General features: G+C 25.9%; 1 protein-coding gene across 3 annotated transcripts; it reads right to left on the reverse strand.

The window, feature by feature from the left end:
- Positions 1-690: 690 nt before the first annotated feature.
- On the reverse strand, positions 691-25,923 carry LOC126902436 (solute carrier family 22 member 4-like). 3 transcript variants are annotated; one of them, XM_050679710.1, is made up of 11 exons: positions 25,731-25,923; positions 6,796-6,959; positions 4,985-5,240; positions 4,428-4,534; positions 4,212-4,366; positions 3,333-3,501; positions 3,101-3,263; positions 2,678-2,772; positions 2,392-2,606; positions 2,145-2,326; positions 691-1,675 (listed from the first exon to the last, which is right to left on the reverse strand). In XM_050679710.1, the coding sequence occupies exons 2-11, from the start codon at positions 6,933-6,935 to the stop codon at positions 1,529-1,531; spliced, it is 1,629 nt and encodes a 542-aa protein (XP_050535667.1). In that variant the 5' UTR covers positions 6,936-6,959; positions 25,731-25,923; the 3' UTR covers positions 691-1,528. The 3 variants fall into 3 exon arrangements, with proteins under 3 accessions (XP_050535667.1, XP_050535664.1, XP_050535666.1); XM_050679707.1 differs by lacking the exon at positions 25,731-25,923 and adding an exon at positions 22,949-23,212; XM_050679709.1 differs by lacking the exon at positions 25,731-25,923 and adding an exon at positions 19,225-19,380.
- Between the last annotated feature and the right edge of the window lie 1,083 nt (positions 25,924-27,006).

Genomic DNA, 27,006 nt, shown 5'->3' on the forward strand with positions numbered 1-27,006 from the left:
TAAACCTCCTGCTACCATCTTATCTATGCTTATACTTTCCACAAAAATAAAAACAAAAGAATAATTCTCTTATTTATAAAAAAATAATTAGTATAGGATTGTTATAAATCTATTGTAAGTGTGCAGTTTATTTAAATAATGGAATTTTATTGTATCATTAACAGTTCATAGGTGAATATACATTATGTTTTATAGTAATTTTACCTTTAAATATATTAGTAACCATAAGGATAGGATAGATTTGAATTAATCATAATTTCATTGTAATTATTTTTATTTTAAAATAAATTCTAATAAGTATTAAACATAAAATTAAAATTAAAATTTCATATATTTCAATAAGAAAAAGAAAAAATAAATATTGCAAATATAATAAAATTAACATCTTAAATTTTTTTTTTTTTTAATTTTAATAGAAATTTGAAATATACTTGTATCCAAAAATTTAACAAGTAATACAAAAATATTATTATTATTTTTTTTTATTATTAAATTTTAGATAGGAAAACTTAATATAAATAACAATTACTGAAAGTAAAAAAAATTAGAATTATTTGTCTCTTTTTTTCAGATATTTATTAAGAGACAAACAAAAATTATTATTAAAGCGGCAATTTTTATAGTATTTTTCTATCAGAATATTTTTTAAAATTACCGTTAGAGGGAGGAATATGATTAACATATGAAAGATTCTGTGAACTTCAACATTTATTTATCAATTAAATACATTTTTTTCTTATAATTAATACTGTAAATAATAAATACTATAAATTATACAATTCATTAAAAAATTGTAAATAGCTTTAATATGTTAATGATACAAATGATTCTATTATTGCTCAACAATAACAAGGTTTTATCTTGTTGCTTTAAAATATTCATTTAGCACCAAAATTACAATTTATACCACGTAATTTGATGTAAAACTTAAATAAAACTAATATTAAATTCATGTATTTTCTACACAATTAAATATCACAGAAGTTTCAACAATTAAAAATACAAACATCCTAAACTGGACAAAAAAAAAAAAATAATGGAATTTTTTCAAAAATATAGGAGACTTAATTACTTACACCAGTAATATGTTATATAAATATATATGCATAACATTAACATCAATATACATGGTAAATTGGGGTTTTATAATATCATTAAAAATATGTTACAAGTATATATCTATTAATCAGAAAAGCATTCATGTATAAATACAATATGAATGTGGTAATTATTTGTTTTCATTTAGAATTTTAACCATAAGTTACATAGGAAGGTTTTTAAGGGTCAGCGATTAATAAAAATACAAAAATTTACATGTAAGTGTAAACACCACTAACATGGCTTGGAAAATAGTTTAAAAAAAAAAAAAAAAAAAAAAAAAAACATTTTGTGTTAAGGCACTCAATTCAACACTGTTTATGCATATAATTCGCTAACTAATTGTGTAATTTGTATTAGTTAATCGAATTTAGTTGGATATCAAGTTCCCACATGTGTAAAAGTTATGCATGTTTTAGTATTATTCAATCTAAACTTCTCCAACTAATTCAGCTTGTTTCACCGTGTCAGGTAATTTTTGATCCTTGGTTTCTGGGAATAAGAATGCTAAAGCACCAGCAACAAAAGATATTATACCAAACAACAATATTGGTACATATTGTCCAAAATATGCTGACTGAAAATTTTAGTAAAAATTAATTATTTCATACAATTAGAATAGTAAAAGATAATTTAAATCAAATGTTTTACACAGGAACGGACTGGGCAACTGATCTTTGTGTAAACGACCATCAGAGTATTAATTTATATTTGATCGATTTGAAAAAAATGATTTTTAATCATATTGAAAAACAAAAAGATATAAAGTAAAATGTTAATTAACCAGAAGGGAACTTACATATTATAACTACACTAGTAAAAATTATGTATATTTTTTTATGGTATCTGAAATTATCAATAATATTTTTTTGGAAATTATTTTGCATAATTTGGAGTGGAGTCAGTAATTTATGAAATCCATTCTTAAAATTATTTCTCTAATATGAACATGTTTTTTTCATAATCATTAAAATTAAATTAACAAAAAAATCACGTCTCATTGATTTAGAACAATCAGTTATTATACTAATAGAAATTATTCATACCAGTAATGACATCTGAGGTGCTATCATAGAACCAAAACGGCCAAACATTGAAGTAATACCAAACAGGGACATACGTAATTCGGTAGGGAACATTTCAGCTGTAAATACATACATAGTGTTAAACGCCATAGTAATTGCATATTTACTCCCTAAGAACAATAGTAACTTCAACCATAAATGACCTAAAAATAACGTAGAAATTAGTTAACTTTAAAACAAACAACCAATTAAGAATAGCGAAACGAACCATCAGGTGTAACATTAACTAAAATACAACCAAGGCCGCTAAACAAGAATGAGAATGCTTGTGTATTTCGCCGAGGAAAGCGTTCCATAAAGTACCAAGATGTTAAAAACGCTGGTACTTCGATTGCATTCACTAACATAAAGTTTAAGTATTTATTCCCCGAAAACTCAACAGAAGTTAATGAAAGTCCATAGTACACTAACGTTATAGTAGTCCTGAAAAAAATTTCAATAAATTAAGATTTTAAAATGTTTGATTTTCGAGACATTTTTTAAAAATTACGTACCAACAAAATGAGCAATTAATGAGTCGCAAAAATATTTCTTTAGAACTAAAAATTTTTTTCATCAATGTGCTACATGATAATTTAACATCATCGTCCTAAAAGTATATATATAATATTTTAAATATATGTGATTACTTTATTGAATTTTATGTCTAAATTCAAAGTTTGATTATTAATTTAGACTGTTTTTAATATAGCTAAAGATAGAGATAGTTAAAAATAGAAAATCGATGCGGGTTATCCTACCTTTTCTCTATATTAAATACATTTTAGAACAATAATTGGCAATTGGCAGCCTTACTTTCACACAAAATCATAAATCATTACTAGTTAGAATTACACTACAAGATCATTTAAGTTAAAACTATTTTTTTTTTATAGGTAGGAAGACAAAACCCCCATGATCACTAATTAAGAACTTACACCATTTCCGAGGTTATTATTTGACTTTGGATTCGTCAATAAAGCTTCTTTCACACTAGCTGGCATAGTTTTTCCATTCGATTTAGCGATTTTTGCTAAAATTTCTGCCATTTCCTCAATTCGATTTTGTGTTTGAAGCCATCGCATTGACTCTGGTACATACCTGAAACGCATAAAAAATAATGAAATATGATAACAATAATTAAAATACTAAAATTCAAAAAATAATTACCACGAGTATCCCAAAATAAGTAATCCGGGTATATAAAGAATCCTGAGCATTATCCTCCAGTCGAGTACCATATAAGCAACAAAACCCATTAGCACTGCGCCCATAGGATAAAAACACCCCATGAGAGTACTAACAGTTACACGAGCTTTTGGACTAACTAACTCGAGGCCTGTATGACATTAATATAATAAATATTAATAATATGTAATATATTGTATTAAAATTTACAAATTGATCAAAAAGTATTTTAGCTAGGAAGGAAAAGGGATCTTTTACCCCGCATACATTTTTTTAACTATTTATCACCGGCGTACTCATGTTTTCAATGTGGTACCATTGAGATGTCCTACGTAAGTTATTGCGTTTGTAGTACATACAGATATAAGATTTTTTATTGCTCATTACTATAATCAAAATCATACAATGTTTATAATAATTATTAAGTATAATGCGATTAATGACGACCAGCCTCCTCTTGCTGCGAACGCTACTGGTATTCATATTAAAATAAGTAATAGATTATGTCAAAATCCATATAAATTGACTTAATGCCGAAAATAAATTTTTGGTATTTAAAAATTAAAATAAAAACATTATAAAATTAGCGTGTATTGACCGTAACCATTATTTTTCGTTTTGTTTATTTTAAATACAAAATACATGGTAATTCTTCTAATTTAGGAATCAAAATAAGCATAATTTAAATCTTTGGACGACACGACATGCAATATAAATATCATGTTTTTAAAATATCTTATGTACAAATTGTATACAAGTTATTATAAAAATAAAATTATTAAATGTGTTTGAAACGTTTTAGTAAAAATAATTAATAGCATAGATAAGGATATACATAAATGAGTTGTTTTCAAAGTTTACCTAATACAAATGTTGCGGCATAAACTCCACTGGAAGCAACAGAATCCAAAAGTTCAAATAAAACAAATGAATAGTAATCTGTAGTGAAAGATCTCGCAGTTCCGAGGATTGCTGACGACACTGATCCTATGATTAAAATGAACTTACGACCGTACCTTAAGTTCAAACAAAAACAAGTTCAAACAACTTCTTCGTATTAAAATGTACAGTACTGACTTGTCTGAAATGAAACCAGCCAAAGGGATTCCAATGAATTGTCCTATACTATTAATTGTTCCCACTGTCGTCAGTTTCCATTTGTTTTCTTCGCACATTATGTTAAACTAGAATTACATAAAATAGTTAAAAATATGAAAATGCTATAGATTTTAAAGAAAATTTTAATTGTCCTATTGCCGTCGTACTCAGATATAAATTTAAGGCAAATATACCAAGACAAAAGATTTGGCAGGTTAAAGTTTTTAGTATAAAAGTTTAATATCTAATTATATCTGAGGTGCACGGATAAAGGTATAGAAATTATTGGGGAAGTAGATTTGATGACAAATGATTTATTTGTTGCAATGTTTAACATGAAATTTTACTTAAATTATAAATAATTAAGTTTGAAATTTAGATAATGTAACAACATTTTAAGTACATCCAAAATGTAAGAATCAATTAAATTTATTCAAACTTAATATATTTTTTTAACGTGAAATTTGTTATCTGAGCAATGCAGAAAATTAGTTAAATATTAGAAGATAAACTTCCATGCACTAATTATGACATACGTCATTCACAATAGTCTTTTCTTTGTCGTCGAAAATCCACCGATCACATCTTTCTTCTGAATTCGTATCAAAAGCGTCCGGCAGACATGAAGCATTCTTATAAAACGATTCCTCAGTACCGTTTATATTTTGTGTGACCTCGTGGTATTTGTGGCACTTGAACGGTTCGTCCATGTTATCCTTGAAAGGAACTGCATTTCGTAACCAATCAGGTTTGTATGTTGTATCGCCATGATCACATTGAGGGATTTCACATCTTAATCACATTAAATTTTCATTGTTAAAATAGGTAATTAACGACACAAACCTACTATTAAATACATATAGGGTGATTCAATGTGTTTCCTAAAGCTTTTTTTAGTAATAAATTATGTTACAAAAATGTTTCTATGTTTAATAGTAGTTATTACCATGCTAATATAATAACAATAGGTAAAGCGGCGATTATGATTCTATGTCACTAGGCATTTCTCAAAAAACTCTTCTCTTACTGTCTAGGAATTAAATGATCAAAGTTTATGTTATTAAACAAAACTTCAAACGCTATATTGTATTTCGAGAATTATAAATTTAAATAATATTTAAATTAAAACCGAATATTTCCCCTCCCCCCTCAAAAAAAAAAAGAGAGAAAACTATTAAATATTATAATAACGAAGTTGTACCGATTATACATCATTTTATAAACTATCCCATGTTACAATAAAGACACTTAAGAATCTTTTATAATTTCACGTATAACCGAGTCGGCTAGTAATTTTGATTGCGTTTTATTTCTACGAATAAATAGCTATATAAATTATTTGATTGAATGGTAAACCATTGATTATTTTAAATCGACGCATATAACGCCATGCATTCATAAATGATCAAGTAATTACTTATACAGAGTGATTCTTTTAACACTAGCAACTCAATTTCTCTTAAAATAATATATTATTTGTGAATTTTTATTTGACTTTTTTTAGTTATATGTGCATCTTTATTAATCTGTTATAAAATTATTTTTATGTGTCATCTCTAATGTCTTATAGCAGTGTCAACTTAATTTTTTTAAATAGAAACATACATATTTTACTAGTTGATAACAATTTTTGCACCAGTATTTCAAAAGTTGTTAAAATTTTTATACCTAGGCGGGAGAAGAAATGAGATCAAGAATTGTCCAATGATAAAAATAGCAGAACTCACTCCTTACCTTCAACCATAAGTGTAAATTGATAATAACATAATATTCGCTAATAATCTAGTTAAATGTTAAATGTTTCCATTTAAAAAATAAAGTTGACACCCCTATAAGACACAATGGATGACACATAGCAATAAATTTATAACAGATAAATAAAGATACATGTGTTACTAAAAAAAGTAAAAAAAAAATTTTTTTATAAGAGAAATTGAGTGGTTAGTGTTAAAAGAATCACGTTGTATGACCGTGTCAAATGTCAAAAAAGTATTTATATGGATCTTAATTGTTTAAAGAAAATAATAAAAACGAGTAAATAATCCCAATCAGACATTTAAAGGAGTATATACTAAGAAAACATTTTCTAAATGAAAATTAAAACATTTTATTTTTAAGTACGTGGTTTTGTACTAAAAAGTATAAACGTATAACAAAACGTATGATATACAGGAGGGAATAATTTATATAAAATGTACAAAATTAAAATTTACTCAGTTATAGGACTGTAGAATTAAAAAGTTGCAAGGTAAAATTTGTCAATGCATTAAAATAATACAGGTTTCTTAATTATAAATTTAAAAATGAATCAATGTGAATTAATAATTTTAATAAGAACATATTTTACCTGTATTTGAGATCGCTAGCAGTTATAGCATAACTTAGAGGTGATATGTTTGAATACATAAGTACTAAGCCCATTAGTGCACATACTGTCACTTGATATCTACCCAGTCCGAAATTACCAAGAATCTCGTCCAAGTCCATCACATCAGTCGATTCTTCGTCTTGCTAAAAATATATATTCTAGTAATTTATGATAATCTATTTAATGTCTCAAAAATTAATAAGTTAATTAAAACTGATAAATTTCACTCAAATATAAAATTAAATTGTATTTCAATGCGCCAAATGTCAATTAATTATTTTCAACTTATTTTCAAATGTATTGATGATAATTTATTTATAAAATAAGTATCATTTATCAGGCTTGTTTAAGTATTCGAATACTTTTCGTATTTTAAATACTTTTAGGTAAATGTATTTGAATACTTTTGAGATATACTTGTAATTAGAATATTAAACTTTTTAGTGTAGCGTGCATTATCCACAATGGTTCCTTAAATAATGAAAATTATAATCTTTGTCAATTAATATGCGTAATATTTTGTAATATTTGGAGGAACTTACTAAAGAATAAAGCTTTTTATAGAATCTCAAAGGTATGAATTATACTTAACATCAGTGCATCAACAAAAAAATCACAATCGAATGATAAAAGGGTTTTTATACTACACAATACATCATTACCTAATAGTGCCCCAGTTGTAGTATTTAGTGTAAGCAATGTCATTTTAATAGGTGATGAACACTTTGAGAAAGTCATGTTATTAAAATACAACCAAATGTTGTTATAATGAATCAATAATTTCAAGTTTTGAATGGAATAAATATATAATTTTTTTTATTTATAAAAGTAATAGTTCTTAATTTTAAAGATTAAAATTATTTTAATTTTAGTATTAAGGACTAAAGATTTATAATTCATAACCAATTATAACTATCTTAATTAACGATTTTAATGTTATTTTTAAATACCAATCACGGATTAAAGTGGAATGACCCGATAGGAAAGAATAATTAATATCAAAGATATTTTAAAATTCTTAAATCAAATAGAAATATTTTTAAAACATTTTATTTAATATTTATTCTTAAAATATACAATATTATCTTGGGATAAAAAATACTATTATAGATGAAACACTGTCTAATAAACAAAACCTAGTAATTATTGCATTCTAATTTCTTCTACACATTAAAAATCTTTTTTACAAATAAATAGTAATACCATAATGACTTAATTATCTATGATAATTCTTAAATTTATACATGTATTATCAAAAATAGTCTTCTTTAATATTGTATGTTTCCGATATCATCACAAATACAATATTCAATTTCAAATAATTTGGAATAGGATATTTTAGTAGACGTAAATTATAATTACTTTTTTAATATCATTGAACGATTTGATTGAGATGCAACGGATTTTAACCGTAATTAAATAAAAGATTAAAAACAATTGAAAACGAAAGTATGTCAGATGTAATGAATATTATACGCATGTTAGTCATTTTAGTCGTAGTTATCAAGGTCATTTGTGTGATGTATAGAGAACATTTTGTACACATGTCACAATAATATCGGCACATTTACAAGCATTTTGCGATGCACTTCTACCTTAAGTATTTTTTATTTGCTGCAAAGTCAGCTAATTCCAAAATAATGAATAACATAGTCCATTGATTATTAAAACTGTAAAATTAAATCCAAATTACTATTTATGCAAATTTTATGAAAACGCAACTATGCGTTTTAAATAATACATTTCATACAAAGTAATTCTACTTTACATTCACAGATAAATAATTACTAAAATGTTCATCCAAGATAATTATTATGTAATCTATTTCATAAATGACAACCATTTGGATAAAAATTAGATTCAAATATATATCTTAATATATAAATGTTAAAATCTAGCAAAAAATAACATGTATTATTTGTTAATGCCCTGTATGAACTATTGACATCCAAAATATTGTTCTTAAAATTTTGTTTATTAATTCATTTAATTACTGTAGTCCCAACGAAAACAATTATGTTTGTAAACAGTATTTTAAAATTGAAAACAACAATTGTCATTGGACAGTAGAGAATTGTATGACGTATAATTTTAGTATGTAGAGATTTTTTTTATGTTTTTACTTCCAAAATAAATTTTGCCGTCAACCAAATACCAGTAATTTCAATTGATAATTACAGTAATTAAAATAAATACAGTAAAAGTAATTACACAGAATAACTTAAATAATAATGACGATAAATAATATTATTGGTATTTGAAAAATTATTAAAAAGTTTTGTTGACTTTTATCTTTTATAAATTTTCATCTTGTAAAAGTTGAAGTAATTAGAATTAATAAACATATATGAACAGTATTAAATTTAGAATTATTTTTCTAGCGAGCTCTAAGAATTGGTGAAGCAGGGAAACACATTTTTTAGCCATAATTTCAAAAAATTACAAAAAAAAAAAAAAAGGTCGGTGAACAAAAAAAAAAATAGTTTTTAACTCAATATTAAACAAAACAGTTATATTATGTAAATAAACATAATAAATAACTATATTATACTTGTCATACTGAGATAATCAGAGAGGCTATCAACATATCAGATGGGCTCTATAAAGTATACCTGGATTAAATACCGAGTACAAATTAAGGAAAATTCTCAAGATATAGTTTTAAACACTTTTCAATGTAAATAAGTGCCAAATAAATCGTTGATGATATTTATTTAGTAAAAAACAATTATAAAATCAAGTATATTGTTAAAATAACAATTATTAAAATATATATATTAATATAAATAATAAAGCTCGAAAAATTAGCAGATGATAAAATACTACATTTATATTTTGTTTTCAATAAACATATACTGAACCATTATTTATCGATTTATTTACTTATTTTACTTTATGAGTAAAAAAAAAAAGATCATTAACTTTCATAAAGGACCCTGCCAAAGTTATCATTAGCATCCGCCCTAATAATTATTATTACAACTATCCATAAATGATCTTATAGAAATTTCGTTGAATATTGATTAGAAGTATACAAACCTTTTTTAATGCGCAATAACTACATTTGTTTAATTATTTTTAATTACAAATCTTGTAATGTAAACTAAAATATTCTATCTCCTATGAACATTGCATACAGCTGTTATATATATAAATATGTTTTGACATCTTTAATAACTTTTGATCCAGTAAATATTTTGAGTTACTTTAAAAAAATAAATATTTTGAAAGTTCTGGACTACGTTAAACACGCATTTTTTCTTATTTGTTTCGAATTTTTGAAATAGTAATTTATTTCTTCCCATAATAAAAAATTTACAAATTAAAAATGGTAATAACGATAATAACTATTGGATTATTACTTATTGAGTTACAAGCATTTACTACACTAAGTGGATGGGTACAGCTCGTTACTAATGTTTGTGCACTCCGCCCGCAGTACATAACCACTCGATGTATTAAAATGTTTGAAACATAATAAGTAAAAATAATAAAGTTGTTATCGCCCAATCAACTTATTTTTATAAGAAACCCCCTAAAAAATAATTGTAATGAAAATTTGAAAATGTTCTTTTTTCTTATTTGAGACAAATAATAAAATAAAAATCACTGAAAACACAGGTCAATTTTCTTTTTGGATTACTCTAACACAAAGTTCTAGTTTCTAATAAACAGCTCAAGGAAAATGTTTAAGTATCTTAAAAATGTAGGCGTGCGCAGACAGAGGGTACGGGGTAGAAATTTGCTAAATGTGACCCACATTGCTATTCTAAACGGTTTACTTTACAAACAATTGAATTTAAGATTCATAGAGTCTCAATAATTCGTTCCCAAATATTTTAGGAGTAAGTAATTAACCTCTCTAATACCTCTTCCTCTTTATAGGTACAGACAATGCTAGATTATTTTGCTTTATCTTACATTTAAAGTTTTACAAAACAGTAAGAATTACTTAATTTAGTTTAAGAAATATTAAAAATTAAATGTTATACAAAATAAGAATAAGTTAACTGCAGTAAAAATATTATACTATAAATAAACACATCATAAAATTAAATCAAAATCCAAGTGGAAAATTTAATAACAATAATCTGTAGGTTTTAGTGACCACAATACATGTGAATTCTATTGGAGCCCACCCGTGACGAGTTAAACATAATGAAATATAGTCAAGAGTTTAGTGAACTATTGAAACAAAAAACATTTTCGAAGGACAAAAAAAGCACAATGCTTTGTTTCGAGTATATAAGGAATAATAACAAAATTTGCACTTTGGTTTCTATAGTTGTAGAAACTACAAAAAATTTCATTAAAATTTACTTGTTTTGACTTTTGAAGTCATAAATTTAGATATTTATTTAAAATCTTTTTATTAATATTAAATAATTTGTTAGGGTTGTTAGGTGCAAAGATGTCCCGATGTACTATACTTGTTTGTGTGTAGTAAAATAACATCTTTACTTTGGTTGCAAAATGTCAGACCCCTCGAGTATTTTCGTATGATCTTCTTTCATCTCCAATTTTGATCTGACTTATTATTTTATATTACAAACACACATTAAAAAACTGAACTTTTAATAGCAGAAATAAACAGCAAAGACGTTGGGATATAATAAACAAACCTCTTATCAAACCAAAATTAACAAACAAATATTAAAAATAACGAAGGCTGTTTACTCATTATACAAACAAATTCTAATAAAGTAGCAAATATATTTAATAATTTTCTTATTAAAGTTATCAAATAACTCGACCAAAATAATAAAAAAACGTAAGAAATCTAAATCGCAACATCCATCTCATACTAATATTCCAAGTAATTCTTCTGTACGTACTTATAAGCAAATTAATGCAATAACTAATAAAATAATCCTTAAACATATTAACTCGCTAAAAAAAAAAAAAAATACCACACCAGGACACGAAAACATAACTACTGAAATGTATAAAAAAAGAACTCATCAGCACTCTTAAAACCACTATCATATATATTTAACCTATCCATATCTGTATATATCCAAATATATTTAAAACGATTATAGTAACACCTATTTTAAAAAAGGCAATAGGAACAATGTTGAAAATTATCCAATCATATCTTATTTTGTTATAGAAATCTATAAAAATAATAATAAAATTTAATGTGTTATCTGACATACAATATAGATTTAGATTAAACAGAAGTACTTTTTACAATTGCCAAATTAGTTGAACATACCGCGATATGAGTACAAGAGGACCGTATCTCGAAAAAAGACGTGTCAAAATAATGAGTTTTAAAGTTTTGATCTACCATAAGAGTCACATTGTGCAATACTTTGTTTATATTTATATTAAATTCAAGTCAAATTTTACAAATTGACAGCATATTTATATAGAGAATAATAAACTATAATGAATTTTATAAAAATGTCAAACACCACGAATTTGGAAATATGACTCTATTGCACTCATAGTGCGGCATATTGCAATAGATTTCAATAAAATATGTACTCTATATTTAGACTTGGTTAAGACATTCGACGTTTAAACATTTTACTAACAATATTAGATAAAATTTTAATTAAAAATAAAGTCCGGAATCTTATTAAATACTACTTAGCAATGAGAACCATTATGTACACCACATTAAGTCACAATGAATATATTGTAAGTGGAGTCCTGTAAGGCGGTGCATTATCACCTTTGCTTTTCAATGTACAAATTAATGACATAAGAGGTGACACTTGGAATGAAACTTTCAATAAAATACAGTTTGATATTAAGATCATATTCAAATGGTTATAAGAAAATAATCTCTTTTTAAACTTAGGAAAACCTTTTTTTACCGCACTTTCTTATCAATAATAATAATTAGTTTAGAGAACATATCTTTTCATATATCCGATTTCTAAATCGGAAGATTACTTAAAATTCGAGTCACGTATTGCATGTTTCTGTAAAAATTAATTTAAAATAGGTAATTTTCTAAAGAGCTTGAGTATAATAATGAATAGTAATTTAAAATTGACTGATATATTAATTTATTAACAACAAAATTTAGAAACCTATCTAATCTTTAAAAAATTTAAAATATACAAAGTATTAATTTTATAAAAATAGTTTATAAGGCATTAATAGAATCCATACTAACGTATAAAATAATTTTATATAGAAGAACTAGTAAAACCATCTAAAAAAAGTTGCAAGTAGAGCAAAATAAAATATTGGAAGTAATTTTTAATAAAGATTATGATATCCACTCTGAAAATTTATTGTACTATCTGTCAAAAAATTTTATTACAAAACAACTATCAATTTTATTATAAAAAATAATCAATTAAATCCTGTATATAACTTTAACACTAGTTTTAGATTAACCAATGTATTAAAATCAAAAATTTATAAATAAATCATTCTATCTTCTTTTTTATTTAGTCGACCAAGTATTTCAATAATCTGTCTACTGAAATAATAAATTTGGGTTACAAACAATTTTAAATAGATTTAAATATATGGCTTATGCAAAAACTGAAAATTATTCTCCAATATTGTACTAATTATTTATTGTTATTGTTTTCTTTGTTTTACAATAATTTGATGTGAACATTATTTGATTTTGATTTTAGTAGCTTAATGAAAAATTATGAATGTGTGCGCTTTTTTGAAGATCTTAGTTCTATGTCAAAATTACTCTAAATTTTATATTACATCGTACTATAAAATATTTCATAGATTACTGAAACATGAACTTGAAATAAAAATAAATAACTATGAGGATGCAATCCCATTCCTCTATTTAGATAATTTTTTTATTTATATTCTAGTGTAATGGGCGTAGCTTATAAAAATTGTCTTTTGGGACTATCTCATAATATTGGATAATAAACGTGATAGGAAGTTCCTTTATCATATTTCTTTAAATCCTCTTCTCCCCAAATAATTAGATATATTTTAAGGGCTGCAAATGTTTTTATTGGAGTTGATACCCCACAACACCATGAAAACTACGATAATATATAGTAATTATACCAACCGACAGATCTTACTGTCCGTAATATTTGCAGTATTACTTAAAAAAAAAATCAATTTTTGGCAGGTAACAAAGACATTAAAAAAAAAAAAAAAAAATTGGTGACAATTCAATATTAAGTACTGTATTTCTACAAAACAATTTTAGAAATTCTTAATTTTTAACATTGTTCTATTATTAGGCAATGATGACGTGCATTTCAGTTTTAGTCAGCAAAATAATATAGAAAGTACTAAAATATTATAATATAAATATATTTTAGTCAACTGTCCAAAATTACACAGAACCAGAGACTTGGTTGTAACCGGATCTAAAAAAAAAAATTTGTCAGACTAAAGTTTAAAACAATTTTAACTAGACTACAATAATTTACCGCGCCTACAATATTAAATATAACTATTCAAAGTTAGTGAAATGACTATTGTGAATGCCTAAGTTAAATCACGGAAAACAAATTCATTACAAAAATAGAGGTCAAGTATTTCACAAAACTTGTTTTTTTCATATAAATGAATGGTAATATTAACGACTTAGATCAATAATTTAAGAAGTTATAATTATAATAAATCAGAATTAAAAATATACTAAAATTATAATTTAAAAGAAACTATTTTTTTAACGCGAATAATCAACTGACAGTAGGGTTTTTTTATTTAAAACATGATAACTTATTAAATAAGTTCAACTTTTAATCAGGAGTTAAAAATATATATATATCAGAATGATACATACCTTACAAAGATTCTCATAAAAACTTTACAATAATAGTCATAACCGCGAATAGTTGCAATATGATTACATTAATTAATATAAGAATAAATAACTTATAGCTTAAAAAAAACCGCAATAGAATACTTAGAGCTAAACAAACTCAGTGGACACAATGAGCAGAAATGAAATTTGTGACCTAAGTAATTGAAAGTAAGATTTCGAGGTTATTTAAACTAAGTTCATAATTTGACATCATACTAATTGTATTTCAATGAAATTTATATTAACCGTTATATATTATGCATATTTACATAATTAATATTTAATATTTGATCGTAAAACACAAGAAACAATAGTCTCTTGACATATTTACATACTATGTTGAATTATATCAATGTAACAAATGGTACTATGTGTATTTTGCTAAAAATTTTAAGTCCTTGGACAATACATTCTCGTCAATTTGACAAATATACAAATAACAAACAATAATTAAAGGTACGAAAAATGTTCAACGCTAATAATAAATGATTGTGAATAAATGTTATAATACATGATAACGTTGTAATAATTAAGTATTTTTAGGAGAAAAAACGGTAACTCTTATTTTGGTTCAACCAAAAAATGGTGAAAATTATTTTAAGAATTTACCAAATTAAAAAAACAAACGAACTCAACCAAACCAAATATATGTTATTATATAGGAAAATACTATCACATTTTGAACTTAATGAAACTTTTAAATATTTAAAAAATCTTCAAATATATAAAATAAATTTGGAAATTTAGTAATTCCATTAGGATGTTCATTACTACCATAGCACATGACAAGCACTTTAAAATAATTTTTTTTTCTGGATATGTAAAAAATTTTCTTAAAAGTAATTGGGCTATTCAAATTTATATAAAACATCAGAACACACCCTTGACGTTTGTTAAAATCTTTTTAAGTTTATCATAAGTAATGTAAATATTACATCTTATGATACTTGACACTTCAATGCAAAATTCACAAGCGATTTATATAATGTAAATTACTGATATTTTTTAATATATCGACTTAATAAATCTTATGATGACGTAATGGGTAATTCCTTACTAATAATCAGAATTACTCACGTAATAAAGTTAATAGCATTTATTTAATAAGAAACCTTCCGAATATAATGAAATTATCAACGTTCAAATTAAATCTTTATTTTATTTTTATGTTTTTCTTATATCCCAAGGCAAAACACACATGTCAAAAGTAATTAAAAATACACTTTCAATAGACTTTAAACTTTAAAAATTAAAAAAAAATAACACAATTGTTCTGAATACCTATAAAATATACATACGTATATACATATACGTAATACCTATAAAATATACATAAAAATACGTCAATATTTTTTACGTCATCTTCACTTATTTTATATAATTAATATAGCAAAATAAATTGTTAATAAATATTAACAATTTAGAAACAATATACTTTCTTAACCACGCTTATCAAAAGTAATTAATATTAAACATTTTTTTCAATTTTTTTACTTATGTAATTAAAATTCTACTTGAATAATTTTAGTGATAATATAGACGCCCATTTGGGGGAAAGGGATACATCCCACTGGAAAATATGCCATCCTAAAAGTGGTTCTTTTAAAAGAATTAGAGTATAAATTATTTTTTACCCAAGATAAAATTTGTCTAAGGCAGTATCCAGAATAATATTTTGGTACAAGTTCAAAATATGAATGCATACATAGAAGTTTAGATTTGTTTTTGTTGGGTTTATATATATAACAATGAAGTAATTCCTAACAGCAGTTCCAGGGTGGCCTGCAATAAAACCAGCGTGTGGAAAAAAAAGGTCAATATAAATAAATGTATATTTTAAAAAATGTTTTGGGAGCGGACCCCTTAAACCTCCCCTTAGATACAGCCTTGAATTTGATAATAAATACATATGCATAGGTTTAATATGGAAAAAATGTTCAGAGATCTAACCTAATTTTCTCTCCCTTTAAAATATTTCTATATGAATATATATTTAATTGTCATCATTTTGGGGTAGGGATTGTGTCTAAATTAGAGGGAGCTAAGCTTCCTCTATACTCGCTATAATGTACCTATTTACCTATATACTGTATACTAACAGTATTATTACTTAAGCCGATACATATGCTTTTATAAATTCATTATTGCACATTTTTATCAATTCATTTGAATATATAGTAATGTTAAAAGTGACTTAAACAAAATTTACAACTTTTACACTATAATTTTGACTGATAATAATTATAATTATCAAAAATAGTTTTATATCATTTTTATTTTATACGATTGTTTTATATATTACCACTGAATCTAAGTATAATTTTAAGATTACAAGTTAAGTTTTTTTTGCTGTGTAGAGAGCGATCAGAATGAAAAATTTTCATGTACATAAAGTGTATAGTCTTATACAAAACACTTCTATATTTTAAGTTTTATATAAAAAATTACATTGTTTAAACTATAAAAAAGAAAATTGACGAAAAACTATATTTTTATCATTTTTTTTTCTTTAAAACATAATTAAAATATAAAATAAAATAAAGTTTTGTTTCCCCATGGTTTTAATCGTAGAATAAACTAAAAATAAATATCTTTTCAAAAAAAAATGTCACTAAGTATATTCAGATATATCTGGAAGAAGACAAGGTGAGCTTTTGCCTCAAGATACCGCAAAGGTGTTTTTATATGTCTGATGGTATTTTTGTTTTATGGCGGACATTTGGTAAATAAAAACATGTAACTCCACAAATATGTATAAAAAATTTAAATCTGAAAAGTTGATTCATTATAAATAATAGTTTAATGAAATTCTTAGTTATAACTTACAACCCTTTAATAAAGTCATACACAAATAAATCCTACAGCCATTCATATGCATTTATATATTACATTAAAAGAAACATGTTAAAATTAACCAATAGATATTTTCTTATGTGTGAAAAGTAATTAAATACAGAATTTTAATCTAATTTAAAAAAAATACGGAAAATTTTTTGTCATAAATTTTGAAAATGTTACATTATTTCAAGAATAAAATGTACAAAAATGACATTAAATAAACATAATTAAAAAAATTAAGAATTGTTTTAACCGAGTAGTAAATAATTTTAATAAGTAAAACCCATACTAGTATGCTGATTGCTAATACTTATGATTCATGAGTTATGAATGATTTGTAAATTCATTAACACATATTGTTAAAAAGAAAAATGTTCACGAAACAACAAAATTTTAATTATAAACATAAAATGTTCGGCATCCTGCGAGTTATTCATTAAAATTGTATAATTTAACTTAGACATAAACAAATATTTTGTAAACACATACATTTAGTTTAAAAACAGTATTAAAATCAATCAAATTTCTATAGTAAATATTTGAACAAAAATAAATCTAAACATGCATCAAATAATAGGATTTATTTCAATGTTTTTCTGAGAAATATTAATTGTGTAACTTAGTATTCGTTTAATAATATCAATATAGATTGGATTTTGTTGTCAAGCTAAAGATTCAATAAGTTGTAAAATTATATGTGAATAAGTGTTTAGAAATATGGTCATTATAAAATTACTGTATTGTTAATTATAAATAAATGACATAAGTTCACACCAAATAACTATTTAGTATAAGTTGATAATGTATTATTTACATGTTGTGTATTAATTTTACACACCCTATAATGTACAGTAAGTACATTATTGTACATGATATTTTATAAATAGTTATTAGTTTTGATTAAATTACTTTAAAATATAATTTTTATGAATCAAATGTAAACAACATTTACGCATGAAAATAAATATTGGTTTTTGTATCACATAATTGATACAAAAGTCTTGTTTTTGTATGGGTTACTCTAAGACTAAATTTACATATTTCACGTATAATATGATAAATAATATTTTAAATGTAATTATTTACGTTTAAGAAAAAAATTGTTTATAAAATAAATATATAAATTTATGAATACACTGAATACACATAAAAATAATTCATGAAAACTTGAATAATATTATGCAATTATGGTGCTTCAATAATTAATTACACACGACAAGAATACATTGAATTCTATATAATGTGTTGCTTTTTGAGGATTAATCCGTGTCATATTATATTAAAAAATAATAACATGTTTAACTTCAATTAAACGAAATAAAAACTACGAGTATAGTAAAGATTAAGCCTTAGGGTTTTACAGTAGTCGTCCTGAAGCAATACCTCACGATAATTCGATAGGCTTCCAACACCATGTCGGCCGTGGAATAAAAAGAAAAAAAAAACGGTTTTACAGTAGACCCATTATTTTTAATAAATCAAATTTCTATTATTGTTTATCGGTATCCCAGTTGTTGAATACTTACAATTATTAGTAATTAATATTTTTGATAAAAATAACAATAATATTATACAAAGCCAACAAAAGATTGCAAATTTTGATATTTGGCAAAAAGTCATTCTTAAAAAATAGACGATAAACATTTATGAGGGAAGTCCTTCGCATTAGTTAAAATTTTAATAAAATGAGTGTTGCCACATAATAGACGTTAAGAATAAATGGAAATCAATAGATAAGGAGGTATGAAAAAAAAATAAAATTTGTTGTTTTTGCCGCTCAGGTTGTAAAATATACTAATAAATACCTGGTGAAGAGACGTGGAACACACAAACTCCAAAAAAGAAACGACACTCGAATGTGCCAAGTACGGTGATAAATCTCACGACAACTTAGTTTATTACTACTTATTGTTGGTGCTATATTTTCTCCTGATCATCTCAATCACACAATCCCCACTCGTCTAGACGGCTATGGTCTTAATGATGTAGTATATCCCTACTATACAAATAATTGATTTGTGGATACTGTTTAGGTATTTACCTGTGCCGTTACAATACCCTACATTTACTGTGCGCTCCTCAAATCGCATTATCTGTTTAAATAAAAATCGTGCCACTTTCAGCGTCTCGTTTAAGTTGCTATCTAGACACACTAAGCACACACTCGGTAGCTAATCGGATTAATTAGCTGCGGATCGGGTAAATTAGTTAAGCATTTGAAACAGCGGTGTGCCATTGTTACACAGTTCTTTTAATTTGTACGATTACATTAAATTTGAAATATTTAATTATACTTGAACGGGCCAAAGAATAAAGAAAATGTCATCCATATTTAATGTATTTTGTACGAACAACGCAATTTGTAAATTGACGCTTACCAACGATTATGATAATAAATCAAAAAAATTCTATTTTTAGACGACGAGGTATGTGAATTAAAATCTTACTACTTTTAAAATTACATAAAAAATGTTAGCTTGAATTAGACTTCTTGAAAATATTAACGCGCGCGTTTAAAATATTGAACTTTTTTTTACGATATCTTTAGTAGTCAGATAAGTACCTTATTTGTTGTGTATATAATAATCATTTCTATAAAAACTATTAAAAATAGATCGCGGAATATATTTAATTACTTAGGTATTGATTACAAACTTTCGTGAAAGTTACCCTCCACCTCTTGCGAACGCCAGTAGTTAATAATTATATGGTATGTTAATAATTTGAGACGCATAAAGTTATACTATTTCAAATTAAGTTATAATCTCAAGTCTTATATTTTCTGCTTTAAGTCTTTATAATGAAATACGAAAACAAATTAATTTCATTGATATCTTCGAATTATTCTATTCACATCATGTTTACTACTCAAACAAGACATTGTTTTTGACAAATATTTATTAATCAATACTATTTTTAAAGTATAATTATTTATTGAGGGGCATGGTGTGGCGCGGTGGTCACACTAGTTGTTGACAAAACTCTAATGTTAAGCCGCGCCTACCGCCGTGGGTGAACGGATGGGTGACCATGCGTGCGCTTCTACGGTAGCTAAAAAGCACCATAATCCTAGTGCAAAAGGCAACGGCAAACCACTGCACTTAATTTCCCCAGTATATACCATTGGTAAAACGACAAGGCAAGACCTTTGGTAGAAAAAAAAAATTATTTATTAATAAAATTTCAAAACTTAGACCTTTTTTGAGTTTGATTATTAAATGTAGCAACATTTTTTTTATTAATATGAAATATTAAAATATTATAAAACATTTGTCTTCATTAACGACTTTTTTATATTTACTTCCACTTTATTAAGCATTGTTAAATATATATTGTACAATAGTAATACCATATATCGTTGCGATTTTATATAATTTTTAAATTCAATTTTATTTCAGTCGCTATACAGTTTTTTATTAACAAACTTTAACTATAAATCACAATGAAATTTACCTAATATTTTTCAAATGATGCTGATATGCAATTATGCTGTCTTTAAATTATTCCGATTTTCATGTAATAAAATTATTAATTAGTAAATCTAAGTTACATCTTTAATTCTAATTCTTTTTTAGACTTCGTTTATGTAATTTTTAGCAATTAATTTTATTCGATTACTTTTTACGTAAAAACTAATCAAATATGATTATTTTTTCGTTAAAATTCAATATCTATAAACCACTAATACAGCGATGTATTGCAGGGCCACTTTATAGAGAGGAGGGTTTTCATCTCTTATTTGGTTTCTGAGAGGCTGTGTTTAGTGACCAAATTGATAACAAATAAAACAAATGTTAAAACAAAAAGATAATAAATAACAAAGTAAAATTTTTTTTAAGAATTTTGGTGAAATTGAACTATACAAAATTAATAAAATGCACATACAATTAATAAGTTATACATAACCTATTAATATAACGAATTGTCGTTATCAATAATATTATTATCATGCATAAAGGTATCAACAAATCATTTAATTTAATTTAATAATGATAATATTTATTTTATTATTCATAAAATTATATTTGTTCTAATGTTCCTTATAACAGTAATATTATACTCGAAGTAATCAATGATAGTTTTCCATAATCATAATAACCGAATGGTTTTAATTGATCCGTTCTATAAGATGTAACGTATGAATGTTACAAAAATTGATTGATTAAATAATATTTATACGTAATTATAATTATTTAACGATATTATTTATAATTAAAAATAAACTGTAATGCAGCTCACTGAAAAGTATTGGCATCGTAGGATCTCTCACTTTTAGTGTAATTGGGCTAGTAGAACAGTAAAAAAAAAAAATTATTAAAAGTTTTATTTCTTTTTATGCAATGTGTAAATATTTTATGGTATTAAATAAGCATGTACGATAAAAAAAGCAATTTGAAAGATTCCCGGAGGATATTTTATAGACTATAACAATTACATTATTTAGAAAACCTAATAAAAAAAAACACTTTTTTTTTTTTAAACTATGTTTAAGTTACTTGATAAAAATAAAAAACGTATAGTGTAATTATTAGAATAGAATTCTTTAATAGGTACTCTGAGAAAATTTAGATAGGGGTGATTAAGAGTTTTTGGAAAGTTGGGAGATGATATTTTCAAAAGGAAATCAAAGAGGCCATAGATGTTATTCCTCCATTTAGTAAAGAATAGACTAACACTATTAAATTTGGAATATAATTTAAGCGTTTCGAAAGAAATCGTTAGAAAAAAAAACCCCTACTAAGAGTTCATTTACATTTAAAAAGTTCATTCATTAAATCTTGTCGACAATCCAGCGATGGAAAAAATGTTGAAAAATAACGTCACAGGTCGTTTGTCCGACAACGATAACGTGTCCTAATAATTTTTTGTTGCCAATATTTGTGTCAGCCCAAGTTGTCTAGGGACGACGGCGGCGGCGTCCCGCGTCGCACGAAGGGATTCCTACGCCGCCGCAGCTGAAAGATGACGCAACAATCGTAAGCATTGCGCACGCAGACTGGCTGTTTCAAAACAGTACACACCACCCTCCGTTAAAAAAAAGGTCAAAAAGTTTTGAAATAAAAACATGCCACCAATATATTTCTATGTCTAAATTTTATATTAAACTATTTCAACAACTATTCACTTCACCGTGAGCTCCAATCCCTAAACACGCGTATTGTGCGGTCGTAATACACGTACAGGATTGTTGGTATGTAGAGAGACGTGCTAATCCTAATGAATATCCGCGATTCGATGGAAAAAATAGTAATGAACGTGTAAAAAGTTTGGAGGTGACCTAATAAAAAATCTTTTTTATCATGGGATGCATATAAAATATGACAGTGGCGCCACTGCCAAGAGCTACCTCAGAATCGAGGCACAAGTAGACACCGTTTTATCCAAACACATTTTTCTACAACAACAACAACAACAACGTAAAAAACGTAATCGTTTCGTCGGTGATTATTGATCCCCCACTGTTGTGCCCCGTGGTCGCCCTTGATAACTACGGTTTGTATAGTAATTGTTCGTCTCAGTGATACTTACCAGCATTTTAAAAAAAACGTATTAAACAATTTCCTTAGTAGGCAGCGTGGCGAAGTCGAATACTCCTTTTTATGTTTTATTGAAACAAAGTTGGAAAACAAAAAAAACCATAACAATATACACGTGTGTCGCGTGTATCCAGTGATAAGACAGCGACGTGTGGTGCGCGCAATGAAACGTAACGAAAACTGCCGTAATGATGTTGATGTGGTGTCGCACAAGCGGTTTGTGTGTGTCTTTTTCGGTCTGTGGCTCGCGCGCGTGTGCGACAATCAGAGTATAGGTACTCGGACGGGGTGGGCGACTCCTCTACCGCCTCTTCCAGAACAACAATCATATCTCTTTCGTACAATCGTATTTTATTGTTATTTAATTATTAAGCAGACGTTAGCCGTGTCAAAGAAGACGCCGCAGCTGCAACACGATTCCGCGCCGAGTGGTTATTTTATTGTTTTTTGCTATTTCCCCTCCGTCGTTTTATTTTCGCCCGTTGTCTAGAGACACTTCATTCACCGGACCGGATACCACGCGGAGTTGGACAGCAGCGCTAATCCGGCGCCTAGCGGTTGAACTGTCGACTGTGACTATTGGAAAGCCCTTACCTACCTCATGATAAATATTAACCGCTGCCATGAACTATTGTCGATACAAATAGTTCCATACTGAGCAACTTGGAGGATTTCCATAGAGTTATTAGACGGATGTAGACTAATAGAATATCATTAGAGTTCGGATTTTTCTAATTTTCTAAACAAATTCAAATGTTAAGTGAAAAAACAATGTAAACGGGCATTTTATAATTTTAAGCGATTTCAAATAGTAACCCTGCCGTTTGTAATTAAAATTAAATCTCTTGTCGACTAGCATATTGACAGTTAACAAATTAAGCGAGTTTTCCAATCACAAAAAATATTGTACCCTTAACACTATTGTTTAAGAATTTTCGGACGATGCTTTCAAATAATCTCTCGTTACATTGATTCAACAATTTATTTTAAAGCGTAAGAAATAAGTGTGACTTGTTGGGGCTCAAGACATAAAAAAATTCAGAAAAGGGTACAAATTTTTACAAAAAAATATAACTGAATATTAGAGACTTGGTTCAATATCGGACTTAAGTCTTCAAAAAAAATTGTATAGTTACTTCATAATTATTTATTGATTTAACTCTACGATTATTATATAAAAATAAAATTATTTTACTACATTTCTCCGTAAAAATAAATTGTAATTAAGGCATAACTATGAATATTGTTTAAAATATTATTATCTTGGTATTTTTATTGCTTTCAAATATTGAACTTCTTGAATCTACTAAAAATTCTTAAAGTCTATTTAAATTTTAAGCATCTTTGCTAATGAATAACTGTTAATCACTTCCATTGTCAACCTAATCTAATTATTTAAATAACTACTTTACTGTGATATACTATTAATATATATATAACCACGGCCAATAGCCTTTGCTGCCGCGGCCTTAAAAAAAAAAATTTAAGTATCTCAACAAAAAGCCGAAAAATTAAATCTCAAAAAATTTTCTGTAAGACTAAATGTTTGTTGTTTTGGGAGGTATAGACCTTGTATACTCTGTAAGTTTTAATGTAAATTTTTTCACAGCTACTGGATTAAAATTTAAAAACTAGTTAACGTCGAGGCTTCTCCATTTAATATCTGATTTATCTACTCTACATTAATTTTTTTTTACTTTTTTATGAATTATATATTAATTAATTAATCTATTTAAAAGCCTAAGAGTTAGGGTGCTTTAAATTATAATAAAACTTTAACAACTACGATAGCTATAATTTGTTATTACAACTTATATACATAAAATTATCACTAAATTTCTTAAAATTAAATTTTTGATTTTAAAAATATGAAACTATGATAGCACTTGTGAGTGGGCGTAGGTGGAGAAGAACCAAGGGTTTATCCCCAGTTTATAATTTAGTTCCTTCGGAAATTTAACTAAATTATATACATTGTTGTTTAAAATTATTTTTCAGAGGGGAAATAATTTAATCTAGTCTCTCCAAAAAAATTGACTATCTTATGCTTATGCACTTGAGGGGAAAAATAAAAATAAAATATTACTTAAACAATCCTTATTTTGGGGTATTTAGTAGAATTAACAATTAAGTGGCGGTTAATGGGGCTGCCCCTTTTGAAATTCAAGTGATGGCCATAGTTAGTTACGACTAAATTTTGTACTTTAAAATTACTACTAAGCAAAAACAAATTTTATAAAAACATAAAACTTTTTATTAGTCCCTTCAAATATAGTTTTCTGGCTACGAAACTGATTTACCCACTGATTATAAATAATTACATTGTTTTTTTCTTGTGTCCAGAAAAAAAGTGTACTGGAAAGCTAATTATTTAATGAATTATTTTTTTAGATTGTTTTTATTTATAATTTTAATAATTTTTAGACGGCCAACATTTTTCTCTTAACTACTCAAAAATGACGATGGATCCTCTGCGCTACATCCAGCGTCTTATGTATAAAAATCTGTACACATATAATATAAATCATAAATGATATGTAAAAGAAATTACAATTAAATAGAAGAAAAAAGTGTTTTAAAAGGATTTTAATATTTATTGTTAAATTTGAGTAATAATATTTGTTAAATAAATTTAAAAAGAAAAAATTACCGCTTCCTCAATTTTTCACCCTAGACAAATGTCCCTTATTCTCCCTCCCTTAATGTGCCTGTGTAAGTACGTCTCAACTTTTAGTGCAGGTTACTGTATTTAACTTATAGAACAAAATACTTACCCGAAAGTTTTTGAATTTTAAATTATTTTTCAGCTTAAAATAAAAATTCTAATATTGATAGAATTGATTTTCAATAATACTATTTTAAAGTTGGAATATTGATTTCAATTGTTTAATACGACACAGAGAACTAGACAGGTTTTTAACGATAATCAATAAAAATATTTCGTTTAAAGCTCAAAAGATACATGCGAATATTTATTGAACAGAACATAACACTAGGTTGGAAAGATCTAACGAAATTCTAGCAAATACATAAGATAAAATATCAAAAAATCAGTTCAACATTTAGCAACGGTTGCAAACATTAGCGTTGCAAATAATCGTGACGTAAACTTTAGGAGTGTATCTAGCCATAAAACACTTAAATGTTAAAAATATCTTTTTTATACACAATAATCTTAAGACGATACTTAAAAGCAAGGTTTGTATTATAGTACCTACAAGAATTTTGTTTTGTGGTCTTTACACAATGGAAATCCGAAAGTTATGGTCTTATTAATTTTTTGATTAATAATAAATATAACGGGAATAAATGTATTTTGAAAAAGATAAAGTCTCTGTGTATACTTAATTAACTTTAACTAGAATATTTGAACCTGAGTTAAATGAAGCGAAAGGAGTTCAATGTCACGATACACAAATTTTATTTTCACTTACTCTCTCATATAAATTATCATTATAAAAAGTACAAGTGAAAAGAGTGGTAGGGTATGTCCAAGCAAAATTCACAATGATAATATTTCAAATTTTAAATGTCATAAATTCATTTTGTAAACGTAGACTGAAAGTACAGTATCATTTAAAAAATCAGTTCGTGATTATTAATAATTACAATATACTGGGTTAAAACTGTTAGTTAAGCTAAAACCGTTACAGAAGTATCACTTAATGAAATTATTTAAAACAATTTTCGTCTAAGGCACATTTAAAATTTTATTTTGGACATCTCCACATTATTAAAGAAAACAATACCCAAGTAGTGACTATTTTGGGATTGTGGAAGTTAGTTATTCGCTTGTAAATATAAAAAAGTAAAGTATAGTAGTTTTTAAGATTCGAATAATTCAAAATTTGTTTAAACTTATTACTGATGAATATAAAAGTAATTTCAAGGGTAGAATTTAAAATGTTAGATAATTTCAAAATATTATTACTCATTGTAAAACCTTAAGCAACAATACTTCGTAATCATTTTCTCCTAAGCTTAGCCTACTTTGCCCGGTCTTTCCCTACCTGAGACTGACCGTGGGTAATCGCCAAAGCTAGTTATATC

Source organism: Daktulosphaira vitifoliae, unplaced genomic scaffold (genome assembly GCF_025091365.1).
Source record: "Daktulosphaira vitifoliae isolate Bord-2020 unplaced genomic scaffold, ASM2509136v1 Scaffold_3, whole genome shotgun sequence".
Lineage (NCBI taxonomy): Eukaryota > Metazoa > Arthropoda > Insecta > Hemiptera > Phylloxeridae > Daktulosphaira > Daktulosphaira vitifoliae.